General features: G+C 32.6%; 3 protein-coding genes across 8 annotated transcripts; 1 reads left to right on the forward strand and 2 right to left on the reverse strand.

Moving 5' to 3' along the window:
* Positions 1-872: 872 nt before the first annotated feature.
* Positions 873-9891, forward strand: LOC100819064 (lipid phosphate phosphatase 2). Of its 6 annotated transcripts, none has more exons than XM_014765965.3 (10): positions 873-1035; positions 1262-1320; positions 1434-3155; positions 7970-8194; positions 8291-8378; positions 8486-8595; positions 8684-8774; positions 8938-9126; positions 9220-9279; positions 9424-9891. In XM_014765965.3, the coding sequence occupies exons 3-10, from the start codon at positions 1581-1583 to the stop codon at positions 9627-9629; spliced, it is 2544 nt and encodes an 847-aa protein (XP_014621451.1). In that variant the 5' UTR covers positions 873-1035; positions 1262-1320; positions 1434-1580; the 3' UTR covers positions 9630-9891. The 6 variants fall into 6 exon arrangements, with proteins under 6 accessions (XP_014621451.1, XP_014621445.1, XP_014621448.1 ...); XM_014765959.2 differs by having other exon boundaries at positions 879-1035; positions 1249-1320; XM_014765962.2 differs by having other exon boundaries at positions 879-1035; positions 1249-1320; positions 8938-9156; positions 9252-9279; positions 9424-9562.
* Positions 9892-10375: 484 nt separating this feature from the next.
* On the reverse strand, positions 10376-10756 carry LOC102668890 (keratin-associated protein 21-1). Its single transcript, XM_006575750.1, has one exon. It carries the CDS (start codon positions 10754-10756, stop codon positions 10376-10378), a length of 381 nt encoding a protein of 126 aa, XP_006575813.1.
* Positions 10757-12216: 1460 nt separating this feature from the next.
* Positions 12217-12841, reverse strand: LOC100819948 (uncharacterized). The gene has a single exon (XM_041011702.1). It carries the CDS (start codon positions 12688-12690, stop codon positions 12277-12279), a length of 414 nt encoding a protein of 137 aa, XP_040867636.1. The 5' UTR covers positions 12691-12841; the 3' UTR covers positions 12217-12276.
* Positions 12842-14750: the final 1909 nt, after the last annotated feature.

Below are 14750 nucleotides of genomic sequence, written 5' to 3' on the forward strand. Positions count from 1 at the left end.
GTCTTGCATCTGAAGATGTGGCCGATAATTGGGCCAATGATTTCTTGTGGCAAAGCTATTACCTTTATAGCTAGAAACGACTTTAGAACATGTGACAGATTGATACAAGAGAGAGCCTAAAGCTATGACAAAAAGTGAAACTCTTCTATTGCAGATTATTGTCGTTTCATTAATCTTCAATGCGGTTAATGGTTTTGACAGCATTCATTTAAATCTGATGTTCATTTTCTGACATTCCCTTTATTACTTATACTTACTAGCTTTTTACTGGATTTTTTTTTTTATCGTGTGGTAGGTATATAAAGTATGTACTTCATCAAAGAATTTTAGGGTGATTATTTTTAATAGAAGTTCTTCTTTCAATCATATATTTTTCCTTAAATAGTATGTTTGAGTCTAGTTCTAATCAACACAATCAAGAACAATTTTCAAGTTTATAAACTTAATTACAAACTTCTAAAATAGAAGAACATAATTAAAAAAGTTTAAATAGTATTGAAATATAGATTAATTAATGTAAGATTATTTCAAATTAACTAGTAGTCTGGGTTTTTGGTTCTAAGTATATTGATGCATTAAATACTTAAAATAAAAGTTTTATATTAAGAGAAATACTTATAATCTATAAAAGAAATTTAGGGAGTGAAGAGATATTCGAATAGAATTAATTGCTCTAGTGTTGAAGGACAAGTCTTAATGATAGCACAATTTTCAATTTTTTACTAGCAAGGAAGTTTACAACTACTATGAAACAGACAAACCAGTGAAAATGAAAAGTATGTGGTCCCAAGAAATATTTGAAAAATCAAAAAATTGGGACCTGAGAATGTAAGGAAAAAAATTATAAAAAATAAGAAAGGGACAAGAAGCGATGTGTCCACTTCCAATACCAGCCAGTCATCGATACTCCCTCCCTCTTCTTGTTACATAAGTTCTTGTTTAGGCCATTTGAGCATAGAATTCTCAATCACAATTTTAATCTTACTTTTTTTTTTTTAATTTTACCAGCTAACCAGCCATCAAGCACACTCCCAGGTATGCACTTGCTTCCTTTGTGATGTTTTCATATATATCACTGTTTAGAAGTCATGTCACATAATGTTTTAGTTCAGGTAACAGAATTTGTTACATGTTGGTGTTTAATTGAAACTGATGTCTTAGGATAAACTAAAAAAGAACAATTCTGATTATCTGAATTAAGCTTATAGATAGTATTGGCAACATTTGTTAATACCTTAGAAAAATCAGATGGATGGTGCAGAGCTTGGTAGCAAAAGAGTTGGATCAGTTAAAGCTGCTGTTAACTTCTATGATGATAAGGTATGTTTAGCTTTCAGATAACAGAAGCAACCCTCTCTTGTGTATTTAAAATTTGTGAACTATTGAGGCATTCTTTTAGTAAATCTTTATTTTTTTTCTCTCAATATCCTCAGAAGCCCTCTTCAAGAACAAGGGAACTCCACAGAGCAAGAAGGGATATTGGAAGGTACAAAGAGAGCAAATGGACTGCAGAATCTGTAACAGCTCAAGCAGAACCTGAGCTTTCGAATGCGAAGAAGACAGCAGAACATCTTTCTTCTATGATTGAGGAGTCAAGTTACAAGGCAAAAACACAAATGATAGATGTAGAAAGCCTAGAGAAGAGGGGGAAGAGCCAACACGGGGCAATTGTTGTTGCAAAGAGAAATGAGAATTATGAGTATGCACAAGTCATGAGAGAGTTGGAATATCTCAAAAAGGAATTGTTCAAGCTTAAGCTTGATGTGGCTTCTGTGATGGATCAGAAATCCAGGGCAGAGAAGGAAATTGAAGCATCGAACTCTAAGATGTTATCATGTTTAACAACTGCAGAAGAGCTTAGAAGGGAGATTGAGGAGGCCAATGAGGAGCAAGTACTTGCTGAACTAGCTAGGATCGAGGCTTCGAAAGAACTTGCAGATATTGAGGCCCAGAGAGAAAAGGAAGCAAATCAATTTTCATTCAATTTGGAAATTGCGAGGAGAAAGTTGAAGGAGGCCATTGAAGAGATTGATGAGTCAAAGGAGCTTGAAATGAAATTGGCTGTGACAATATCAGATGTTGATTTCTTGCAGAACGAGTTAAAGTCAGTTAAGGATATGAATAAAAGGGTTCAAGGAGATGGGAGTGTAAAGCAATTGGAAGGAATTTTCAGGAAAGGGGAGGAATCAGAATACTCTATAGTGTTACAAACTATAACGGAAGAATTGGAGGCAGCTAGGAAAGAATTAGCTTTGGTTAGAGAAGAAGGTTTTCAGTTTATGGCCTCTATGGATGTCATAAGAAATGAGTTGAAGCATGTCACTGCTGAGACAGATCGGTTGAAGAAGAAGGAAGGGAAAGTGGACTCAACAGTTCAAAATCTCAATTCCAAGATTTTGAGAGCAAAATCTAAATTAGAAGCTGTGTCTGCTGCAGAGGAAAAGGTGAGATCTATAGTCATGAGCCTGTCTCATACTCTTGAAAAGCTGAAGACAGAAACAGCAGATGCAAAAAAGGAAAATGAGGATGTAAGCCAAGAGGTTGCAGCCAGCAAGGAAGAGATTCAAAAAGTTGAGTTTGAGATAGACATGACAGAGGAAAGATTGCAAGGCATCATGCAAGAGCTGGAAGTAGCCAAAGCATCAGAAGCTCTAGCCTTAGAGAAGCTGAAAACTCTTACTGAGACCACCATGAGAGAAAGAGCTTTAACAACACAGCATAGTTCCATGATCACTATCTCAAAATTTGAGTATGAGTATCTAACAAATCATGCAGCCTCAGCACAAGAAATTGCTGATAAAAAAGTAGCAGCGGCTGAGGCATGGATTGAAGCTCTCAAGGCCAGCGAGAAGGAAATACTGATGGAAACAAAAATAGCTCAAAGAGAACTCAAAGAAACAAAACTGGAGCAAGAACAGGAGGTTTACACGAAAGAGAAGATGCTTTCAAGAAGAGTAGTTAGTAGTAGTGAGGAGTTTGACAATTGGCCAAGAAAACGCGAGAAGAGTTCATCCAAGAACTTCCAGAGAGCCATGTCTAGAAAGAGCATCAAACTTAATGGCACTATAACTCCTGCAAGGGGAGCAAAGTTTCAGAAGACTGCTTCACCTGCAGCTCGGCATATCAGTCCTTTTACTATTAAGAAGAGAAAGAAGGTAATACCAAATTTGACAAAGCTTTTTAGGGGAAGAAAAACACTAGGGATACATAGTGAAATTAAATAGAAAAAGTGATAATTATGGCTCTTGATATTTATCACTGCTAAAATTTAGAAGCAGGGAAGAGTGTGTGTGAGGCAACATATCTATTAGTGAGTGTCATGTAATTCCCATCACAGAACCCATGTTCTCACTATGTCCCTTCTTCCCTTCCTTTTAATATTATCATTCCCACCTGGCTCGAGTGTTTTTCATCATTGTCCCATCCATAACAACGATAAAGGATTTTACTACTAAAACAATTTTTATATTTTTATTTTGGAATTGTAAAAAATAACTGATAATTGATTATTGGTGCATGTGTGGTGCTATTTAGAATGCAAATATTTTTTTTTGTCCTTCGAGGAAAAGGGAAGGATAGAATATAGAATCCAAAATATCCAACTAGCTATTTGTAAGAACTTAATACCAATGAGCCATCATCTCAATGTTACAAAGGGGTTTTATTATGTGTTTTGAAAGCAAAGAGCAGTTCCATTTGTTCAACTTGGAATGCTAAGTATAGGATTTTCTTTCTTTTACATCAAAAGTGAGATATCTTTTGTTGTTCCATTTGTTCAATCCTAAAGGCAATGTGTATGTAAAATGTTTTAAGTCAAGCCTTAACCTCATCACCTTAAAACAAAAAAAAAAACTAAGCATAAGAACCAAAAGTAACTATCATGTTGATTATATGGCTTTTGTCCATGATGTATCCTAAGTACAGAATAATATCATTGATTACTCAGTTCTCCCCTGCAACTTTGGTTAACAAGTGTCTGAGACCAGTTGTTAGAGCTGATGTTGATGGGTTGTATAAGAGTATTGTTGATTTAGACGAAGATTATTGGACAACACAGGAAATAAAGAATAAACTTGTTAATCCTGTGGTTGCTCCACAATTCAAATTAAGCATTCAGCCACTCACAATTTACCATGCCCCCATTCCAGAATTATTTTTGTGAAACTAAGCAAAGAATCAACAGCAATTATAAAATAGAACTTACTTCATGGTATTTAACTTGCACATTTAGGAAAGTAAACAGAGGCGATGAAACATGGACAACTGAGGAGTTGGTTGATCCCATATTTGAGTTAGGAAAAAGTAAAGGATTTGTAAAAGGACCAACAATGCGCATGCCAACTGATGATTTGGTTGTGACGCCTATGTCATCGGATTGTGTTTTATATTTACTAAACCGTATGAAAATTCCTGTTACTCAACTCTTTATTTTTTTATTTTGTTTGCTTTAAATTTGCAGTAGTATTACCTTAGATTGCTTTAGTTTTACCATGTTGGTGCAGGGTATCAGCATACTACAAGCATCTCTGACCTCAACATCAGCCATAACAACTGGTTTCAGCCACTTTTTAACCAAAATTAAGGAGGAGAACTGAGTAAACAATGATATTGTTCTGTACTTAAATGCATCCTCCTGGTCAAAAGCCATATAAACAAACATGATAGTTACTTGTGTTTTTTTTTATAATAATTTTAGTTCTTTTCTTTTATATTATGGAATACAGCATACTCAATCTCATTTTAGATTTTACTGTTTATACACATGATCACTTGTCGTGCTGCTTGCTGGATCACGAATTTTTGTGTGTTTTGCTTGAGAGAAGGGATGCCGCGTATTCTCTACTTTTAAGCTTTTCTGATTTCAAAATTCTTAATTTAAAAGTTTAAAATTAAAAAATGATTGAAGCTGTAGTGGAGTCTTATCCCAAAACAGCTTCAGTTTTCCCTTCACCTTAAACCATATTGCTGTTGGATCCAAGTAATGTCTTGTATTTTTTTTTTTTAAAATACTACATAAAATAAAATTGATACTTCTTATATTCGTATCGGCCATGTATTAAAACCGTATCGGTGTCCGACACAAATATGACATCTTTAAAATTTGTCATTTTAGTATATCAAGGCTTCATAGACTAAATCTTGCAACAAAATAAAGGAAGGAGTAAAATAAAAAAAAACCCTGTTATTACTACCATTTACCAAGAAGGATGAACCCGTACTTAGCCAATGAGTCGGCCACTTGGGTGGCCTCCTCATAGATATGACACCATAAGAAGATGCCACCTTGCCTATAGTATTATTTTGTTGATTATAACAAATAAAATAATATTTAACATTTATAATTCAGTTTTTATATAAAATCCAATTCTACTCTTAACAGTTACTTGAATAAACTCTAATAATAGAAACTCATAAAAATAAGTTCTTATTTCCTAAATTTCCCTCTAAGAAGCCCTAACGATCGCTGTGTTACTGTGTAAATGTATGGAAACCATTCCCCTCTCTATTGTAACTTTTTCATTAATAAAAGTAACTTTAGGCAGTTAAGACTTGAAAAGAAACTCCTTAAAATGTATATGTACTATGTTAAAGTAATACTCGAAAGTTAGAAAGTTTGACGAATAAACAGACAAATACATGTTTCCATATGCCAAAAATAGAGTCCTTAACACCTGGGTGATTCGTATAAGTTTATCTAAACACCAAAAAATGCAATAATTTAGGAGCCGCTTTAATTTCCACCACCTTCGCTTTGTTTGTCTTATTTTTTCACATCATCCATAGAATAGTAATTTGTATAATGTGATTCGTATAAGTTTATCTAACCCAGTTTCTCTGTCACTTCATATTTTGTCGTGTAGACACAAATTGCTATTATTCTCTGCAAACCCTTCCCTTTTCACTTCTTTTCTAGCTCTCATTTGATATTCCCAATCTTTCTGTCTCTATTTATTTGAATGGTTTTCCTTGCTTCACACTATGGCTTCTTGGTGGGATTTAAGACCCTTCTTTCGTTTTCAGTCTGTTAGGACCCGATTTCAGGTCTGCGCTTTTTTACTACCTACTCCTTTAACTCTGGATACTGCTTTGAAGCTCAAAAATTAAACTTTTGAAGCTGTATTAATGGTAATAAAGTTTTGAATTGATGGATGGATCTGTATGATAATTGAAGTTTTTAAACCATTTAATTGATTCCCAAGATAAAGGTAATGGATTTTATTCATATTTGTAGAGCTTTTATCCTTTCTTCTCTTGATCAGAAATCAAGTTAAATGCGCACAATGTTCTTGTTCTTTGCTTCTAAGTTAAGTTGGTGGCATAATGTTTGTCTTCCAAAACAGAACATGTAGATTTAGATATGCTAATTTAGTCAACTATTTGTGTGTTCTACTTGTGATTACAGCCATGCCCATACCCATCATTTGTATTTGGTATTAATGTTTTTTTTTTTTGGAAATTCTATGCCCTGCTTAGTGCCTTGGACACATAGGCAGATATTCTATAGTAGTAGACTGGGAAAAAAGGTCACAGTTACAACTTCTAGGAATTGGACCATAGGAAGGCCATGAATGATTTAGGCTAATGCTGGCTTGCTGTTTTTTGGATCATATCAGTTCATTTAATTTATTGCGTCTGATTTGACAAATGAACTCTCTTGTCTTTGGCTCGTAACTCTTGAACTTATCTCTTTCATGTTAACCAATGCTTCACCCTCACTTAATCCCTTTTTTTTCTCTTTAGATAGTTGCATTGTGCCTTCTGGTTCATTTGTACTAAAGCAGGCTGTGTAATTTGTTTTTTATTACTATTGTAGATTTTGTTTTGTGGTGATTTTCCAGAATCCTAAAATTATTGGTCTTTGTGTTTGATTGATGTTTACATTCTTGTGATGAACAAGTGCTCTTGCATACATGTAGCCAGAGATGCTGACATTCCTGCTGAATAAATATATTTAAAAATTCGGTAATATTTAAAATGTTTATGTGTTAGACATATAAGATTTTCCAGGTTTCTGATTTGGACATTTTGCAGCTTTGTTTAACTTTAACATATATCTGTTGTGTCTATGAACAAAAAAAAAGGGGGCCAAAAGTTTCAAGAGACAAAGCAAATCAGGGTATTTTCATGGTATTTGTCCCTGATATTGCTTTCTTTGGAGTGACCTAGAATTTATCAGGCAGGAGGCTGGGGATCTCTTCTGTTACTGGTGCTCACTATTCATCCATTAATTTTCCATTGATAGACACAAAGAATGAAGAGGTATACAATTTAATAAGATTTTTCTTAATAACTGAAGGAGATTCTTCAGGCTTGGCCATTACGATATTGGCTCTGAAGATATTATGAGTACATGATATGTTTCAAGTATTTTCTTAAACAATAAAATGAGGTGGAGGGATTGAAGTAATATTTAATGATCATTTAAGAATAAGAATACATGTTCTCATATCACATATGTCTGTATAACTGGCATTTAACAGTCTCTTCTCTACACAGCTTTCTGTCAGCAGTTAACTGTTGTAAATTACCAGTTTATAGTTGAATCAGGCTGTTCATAATGTCATTTGAGCTCCTTGCCACAGAGATAGGAATTAAGCAAAATGCATATTGATTTTTAATAGAGATGGAATTCCCCCATTTAACACCATCATACATTTATACTGTCTTTTCTCTTGCTCATGAGCTGATGGACTTCTGTATTTTCTTTAAATGCTATTATTCACATTATTTTGATGAAACATATCTACTAGGTTGTCTGTTGTTAATTGCATTACCCTTGACCCTCGTATTATTAGTATGAGATATACAGCATGGTAACAAGAATGAAAATTTTCAAAAGGATGACTCTTATTGAATTTGATTGTTTTGTTATGTAGACAAGTTGGACATCTGCAGGTGTTTGTGAAAGAAGAATTGAACATCTTTCCTGACAACTCCTAATCTAAATTGTGGTTTTTGTGTGCTGTAGGAATTCAGGACGAGGGAAGTCCAACTTGGTTCACATACTGTGAGTTCTCATGGATATGCAGTTGCGAGAACACACAAACATGATTGGCTCATTCTCTTGCTCCTCGTGTTGATTGTTATTGGCCTGTACGTTATCCATCCTTTCCATCGCTTTGTTGGGAAGGATATGATGACTGATCTCAAATATCCCCTGAAGAGTAATACAGTTCCTGTATGGGCGGTTCCTGTAAGTTTACTGGTTCAGTTATAGTATGTGATCTTTTTATTCCTTGGATAATTACATTAACAAGATTCTTGTCATTTACTATTTTGTTATGGTTAGATTTATGCAGGTTTATTGCCTATAGTGATCTTTGTTGTTGTCTATATTCAAAGGAGAGATGTCTATGATCTTCATCATGCTGTGCTATGTATTAAATTTTAAATACCCCTCATTTATTTAATTGGTAGCAAGCATATTCTATTTGTTGAAACGACACTGTTGGAGACAATAACAGGAAATTGTTTGCTGGCACAGGTCTATTGTTCTCCATTTTAATAACCTCAGTATTTACTGAAGCCATAAAAAATGCAGTAGGTCGACCTCGTCCGGACTTCTTCTGGCGATGTTTTCCAGATGGAAAGGATGTATGTATTTTAGGTGTTCAATTCATATTTATCAATTATGTTGATTCTTGACAGTGGGCATACTTAATGATTAATGGCTTGTTGTTAGGTTTATGATAAATGGGGAGATGTCATTTGTCATGGTGACAAAAAGGTCATAAAGGAAGGATATAAGAGTTTCCCAAGCGGCCATACTTCATGTATGTAGCATTTAGTTCATGTGTTATTTGTACAGAGGTCTACAAAAAAGACTGGCTTTGTCATGCTCATAATGCATGGTGGAATTAGTTTAGCTCATTCAAAGCATGTGTACTCAAATTTCTTTTTAGTTGTTTGTTTTAAATAATTTCAATTTATGTGCAGGGTCTTTTGCTGGTCTGGGTTTTTTATCATTGTACTTATCTGGAAAAATAAAAGCATTTGATCGCAAAGGTCATGTTGCAAAACTTTGCATTGTTTTTATGCCACTACTTTTTGCATCACTTATTGGCATTTCTCGAGTTGACGACTACTGGCACCACTGGCAGGATGTGTTTGCTGGAGGTCTTTTAGGTTGGTGTATCCTTACTATCACAATTAGTTGTAAGTTAACTACTTAACACTGTTGTTGCCACTTGACTCACTACATAATATTTCGTCTTCCAGGGCTTACAGTGGCTACATTTTGCTATTTGCAGTTTTTTCCTCCTCCTTATCATTCTGAAGGTTTGCTTCAATGCAGATTCTATTAGATGACTCATTCTAAATAATTTTCTGTCAAAAATTAACCGAGTTCATAAGTTTTTTTTCCCAGTTATGAAGTATGGTGTGAACCTTTTGATGTTCTAGATATATTATTTTTCTGTGCAGGCTGGGGTCCTTATGCATATTTTAGGATGTTGGAAGAATCACGTGGTATGACCCAAGTTCCTACTGTTCAAAATTCTGGTCAAGAGCTGTTAGCAGAGGCTCAGGTTGAGAGCCAAGAGGAACAAGGTCTCCATGGGTGTATGGGGTTAACTTTATCACGGGATCATAATGCAACATTTGATGACGTTGAATCTGGGAGGGGATAAAGTCTGTACATTTCATGATCTTGCTCACTGTAAAATGTAAATCAGATGTTAGTTCATATCCTAGGATTTTAACCAGTACATAAAACTAACACATTTTGTTGAATAATTGTTTCCATTCAGTCACTAGTGTCTCTGGAAACTTTGAAGCGTAGTTGTTTGTAAGAGTGAGGTTTGGGACAATTAACCTTTGTTATTTCAATATTTTGTTAATATGTTGACATAAGAAAATACGAAATCTCTAGAAGATTGCCATTTATTCAAACACATTTTTGGATTAATTATGTAAGATTGTTCTATTTTGATTAGAAATGCTTGAGTTTTAGACAGGCAAATGTATTAAATATTTGGAATTTGGAAGGAGAGCAAACATAGTTGGCGAAGATGATTGTGAGTATTTATAGGTGTGGAATAATGGCGGCTTAAGTGCTTTTCATAAGCAAGATTTATGGTTTCAGTCAGAAATAGTTGTAAACATAAGCTACTCTTTGACTGTTAAATATCAGCTTGGTATTCCAATTTCCAAACGTTGATTCCAAGAAGAAAATGCTGACTTTGCTCATGTGATTGCTATTTCATGGATTAAATCAAATCAAATAAAGCATCTTATATTATAAATATGGTGCGCCGTCAGACAATCAAATGTGACAATTTTCTCCACGACTCAACAACCAATGAAGAAACTAAGCATAGAGTAAAAAGAAGAAGAAAAAAAATGAAAAATGCAACAATACAATATTATGAATTGATCATATCTGAATAACAATTGTGTTTTGGGGATCTGAGAAATTTTTCTTGGATTTTCTAGACTTACGGGTCCGGAAATTAAAATCGTATCCAATGCCTTGGCCGAAGCCGAAGCCGACACCAACTCCACAACCCATTCCGAGACCAAAAACGAGGTGCATATGGTTGAAGGGCCAGCCTCCGTAGCCGAAGCCACCAACCAAACCCAAACCTATTCCGGCGCCGCATCCGATGCCAGCTCCGAAGCCAGGACCCAACACTGATGTTTGAGGTTTGGGGGGTTTGTTGTTTCCCAGGAACTTGGTAACTGAGAATTGTTTTTGGTTGTTGTCGTTGTTGGCATTCCAGGTCCAGAAAGAGTCAGCATTAGTTCTGCTTTCCATCACTTTTGCTTTGCTCACTTGCTGCGGCTGCTGAGTGCTGATGGATGGATAAGATTTGTCAACTCTGCAGGTTTGGGTATCAACTTTTCTTCTTATGGCACGGGCCCATAAATGTATTTGGTGCTCCTGTGCTTAAATTTTAAACAAATTTCTTTTATATATTTTTTAGTTTAATATTTATGCTTTAGTTTTATGATAAATAACTATTTGAATTATTTTAAGAGTCAATAAAATTATCATACACAATGAGCCGTGATTAGATAATTATATAAAAAAAAACATATAATGTGTATAATTTTTTTCTGATATTTTTATTTATTTTAAAAAAAATTATTAGTAGTACTTTTTATGAGTAATAAATACTGGTCTCAAATATATAAGAAGAAGAAATGTAATGTTAAGTAAAAAAGTTAATTAATTATATTTAATTGTATCAATCTCATTTAAAAATATTTTTTTTTGTCAATTAACTCTTCATTGAAACTTGATATAAAAATAAGAAAAAATCATTAAAATTAGCAATTCAATTAAATGATGAATATTTTAAATATAGTATTATTAAATAAAATAAAGTTAGTTGAAATTTTTGTATATTTGAAACTAATAAAAATATTTTTCTTATATTTAAGATGAAAAGAAATATGTATTGTGTAGTACTACACTATTATTATTGTATATGAAAAACTCTATTTAAGTTGTATTTATACACCCTTAAAAAATTCATATTTATATAGGTCATTTTATAAATAAAAAGAAGAAGATGTTTGATAAACATTTAATATGTTATTCAACATCTAGAAAGAGAGAAAGATATGTATGGTAGAGTTTATGATGTAATAGGAAGAAACAGATAGAAAAAAAAAATAAAAAGAATTGATTAGGTGTTTAAAATAAAAAATAGTTTGTGTATCATTAATCTTTTATAAAATAATTTGTTTAACTCAACATAAAAGTTATATTTTTTTTTTGTTTTCATCTTGAATGTGTTTGAGATTAAATTCGTTGTGATTCCATACTATGCACATTTACCATTTATATAATTGTGCTAGTTAAGTAATATGCTAAAGTTATTATAGATTAATAATATCATATTTAATTCGTGCGGATAAAAAATATAGAAAAACAAAAAAATGTTTTTATTGAATATGTTTTTTTTTTAAAAAAATTGAAATTTGTGGAGGTGAACTTAAACAATAATGGGAGTGAGAATAAAACTTTATTTTTATTGAGAACACATCCCCCACGGTCCCCATCCCCCACCCCCACCACTTCCGAAACAAAAGGAAATCTACATGAAAAGAAGAAATAACAGAGACGAAAATTGAATTTGCTCTTTTTTCTTATGATCAGTTAATATTTTTTTCTTATTTATTTTTATTTTGCTCTTTTTTCTTATGATCAGTTACTTTGGTTTGAATCTTATTTCTATGTATACAATTGAATGAAAGAAAATCTCAAACTAGAAGAAAGAAAACATAAAATTAGAAGTTGTAGGATAACATGAATAAGATAGAACACAACTACAAGTACATGGGATGAAGTTCATAGGAAGCAACCAATGTCTTAGAAATCTCAAAAATGAGCCTAGCCTCAAATTCATCACTGGAATAACCCTTATACACTTGACGAGCCTTTGGAATCCGTTTCACTTCAAAGATGTTATCACTGTTGATAGCACCTACGTTCCTTGACAGTCTCAACATAAAGTTCATATAAGCATTCTTGAGCTTTGTCAACATCTTCAATGGTGATCTCATCACCCATCTAAGCCTTGGAATTGCTCTGACCCTCCAATTCCTACGTGGGCCTCTCAACCGGATGATCGCCATCTTCCTTCTAACGACGGTGGTGCCTCCGTGGAGACGCCGGTAGCGCCGCCTTCTCAGGTAGCTCTTTATGCCATCGTAGATTGACATAGGAGATAGTGACTCCATTTCCTTGTTTTGAATGCCTTGAAATTGGAAGTGGGAGTGAATAGATTGTGCTTGAACTTGGCTTAGCAATTGAGCAAATTTATAAGTGAGAAGTTCTTGCTCTAAAAATATTACATTTAATTTAATAAAATCATTGGTAGTGGAAAACTTAACTACACATGTTGGTTGTTGAATTAATTAAGATAATAAAATCATAGACCATATATCAATATTGATCACGTACGATTTTGTTTCAATATTATATAAACGGCTGCTTTAGAGAAATAATAAAAAAAAAGCCAAAAAAGTGTTGCTTTGACCAAAGATGTGCGTGTGATGTGAGTGAACAAACATGACAAACACAGTATTTTCCTTCCCAGCTTCCTTCAAATATTATGTTGGAATATTATTTATTAAGACTTTCAACCAAGGAGAAAAACGCAAAGGCATTTTCATTTTCATTCTGGTCATCTTCAGTTTCTGTTTTATTTCAAAATATTGGGTGGTTAATTAAATTTGATTTTAATAGAGATCCGAGTCAAGTGAAGTACACTTGATTAGATTCAATTGGCTTGCGACTGAAGGAAAATACTTAATTTTTATTTATTGTTTCAATTCATTTATGAATATGTAGCAGGAGTATGAAAAATTAACAAGTTTTAGCTCATTTACACTTGGATGTAAAACTATTTAACCTTGTTAGTTACATATGTCTTATTAGATATTAAAAACAGTTTAATTTGTTATATTGAGTATTATAAAAAAATAACCGAAGAATAAATCATTATTTAAATAATATTGGATCAAATAAATTTTTAATAGAGTTATTATTAAAAAAAATATTTGTTTCTATATTAGGATGACTTTTTTTCTTGAAATGTAATGTTCATCTATCATACAATGACATTTGTAAAGCTAACTATAAACAAGACACACAAAATATATATAAATATATATTTTGTATTTGATTATAAATAACTTTCCAGCAAATAACTGGCAATGTGCATGTAGATTTGAATTTAAACCTTTTGTTCAATAATGTTTTATCTTATTACTAAATAATTAACAGATCTTAATTAGCAGGTAATAATTTTTTTTGGATAATAAAAGTGATAAATTAAAGTAGGAAAACATACTCAAACTACCAGACAAGGTACTATTAACATACTGAAACTACTAGTAGATGTTCATTTAAAGAATTATTCACAAAAATCTAATTTGTATACTGAATACGTCATCACAAAGATGAATTTCAACTATCCTAAAGAAAGGAAATAGCTATCAGTGATTACGCCACTCTTTTAGAAAGACAAACAGTTAGAGATAGTTTGAGCCTTTGAAAGCGAAGATATATATTTGTAATTTTGTATGTACGAACGATATGTTCGGAGAGCATGAAAATTGTCATTCCTAATACTTGCAATAAACTAGAGTGGTAGTAAGATTATTTAAACCTGTAAAAAAAGTAATATTATTTAAAACACCACTCGACGTATTTATGTAAATTAACGGAAGACAAAATAGGTGATTCATGATTGTGAGGTGCACAAAAGAAAAAGAGGTAGATGTCAGTGCTTACGTTACTCTGAAAAACAAGTAAAAAGTTTTTTTTTCCGGAGTATCATATTTTATGTTACAAATTAATAGTTTTCGGATTTCGTATTAAATGTTTAAATAAATTATTATTTTTTACTTAAATTAACATATGATTAAGAAGAAATTTTATGGAATGAAAGTTATATTTTTAATATCTTTTTTTAAAATGGTTAGTTTTATATTATATAAGACTTTTCACAAAGTTTAAATTAAATTGAAAATCATTGGTTATTATGATTATTGATCGACATGGGCAACAACAAAACAATATTTGTGGTATCAAAAGTCAAAACAAAACAAATTGGCTTTCCGTCCCCTTTTTCCTTTAAATCTACCCAAAATTTAAGTGGTGACTTAAATGTGAATTTCGGATGAAATATATATTATTTAAAAAGTAACAGTAAAATTATTTTAAATTAAGATAAATATATTATTTTAAATATAAATTGAAATAATTAACATAATTGGCCGTAATTATAAATTAG

Source organism: Glycine max, chromosome 2 (genome assembly GCF_000004515.6).
Source record: "Glycine max cultivar Williams 82 chromosome 2, Glycine_max_v4.0, whole genome shotgun sequence".
NCBI lineage: Eukaryota > Viridiplantae > Streptophyta > Magnoliopsida > Fabales > Fabaceae > Glycine > Glycine max.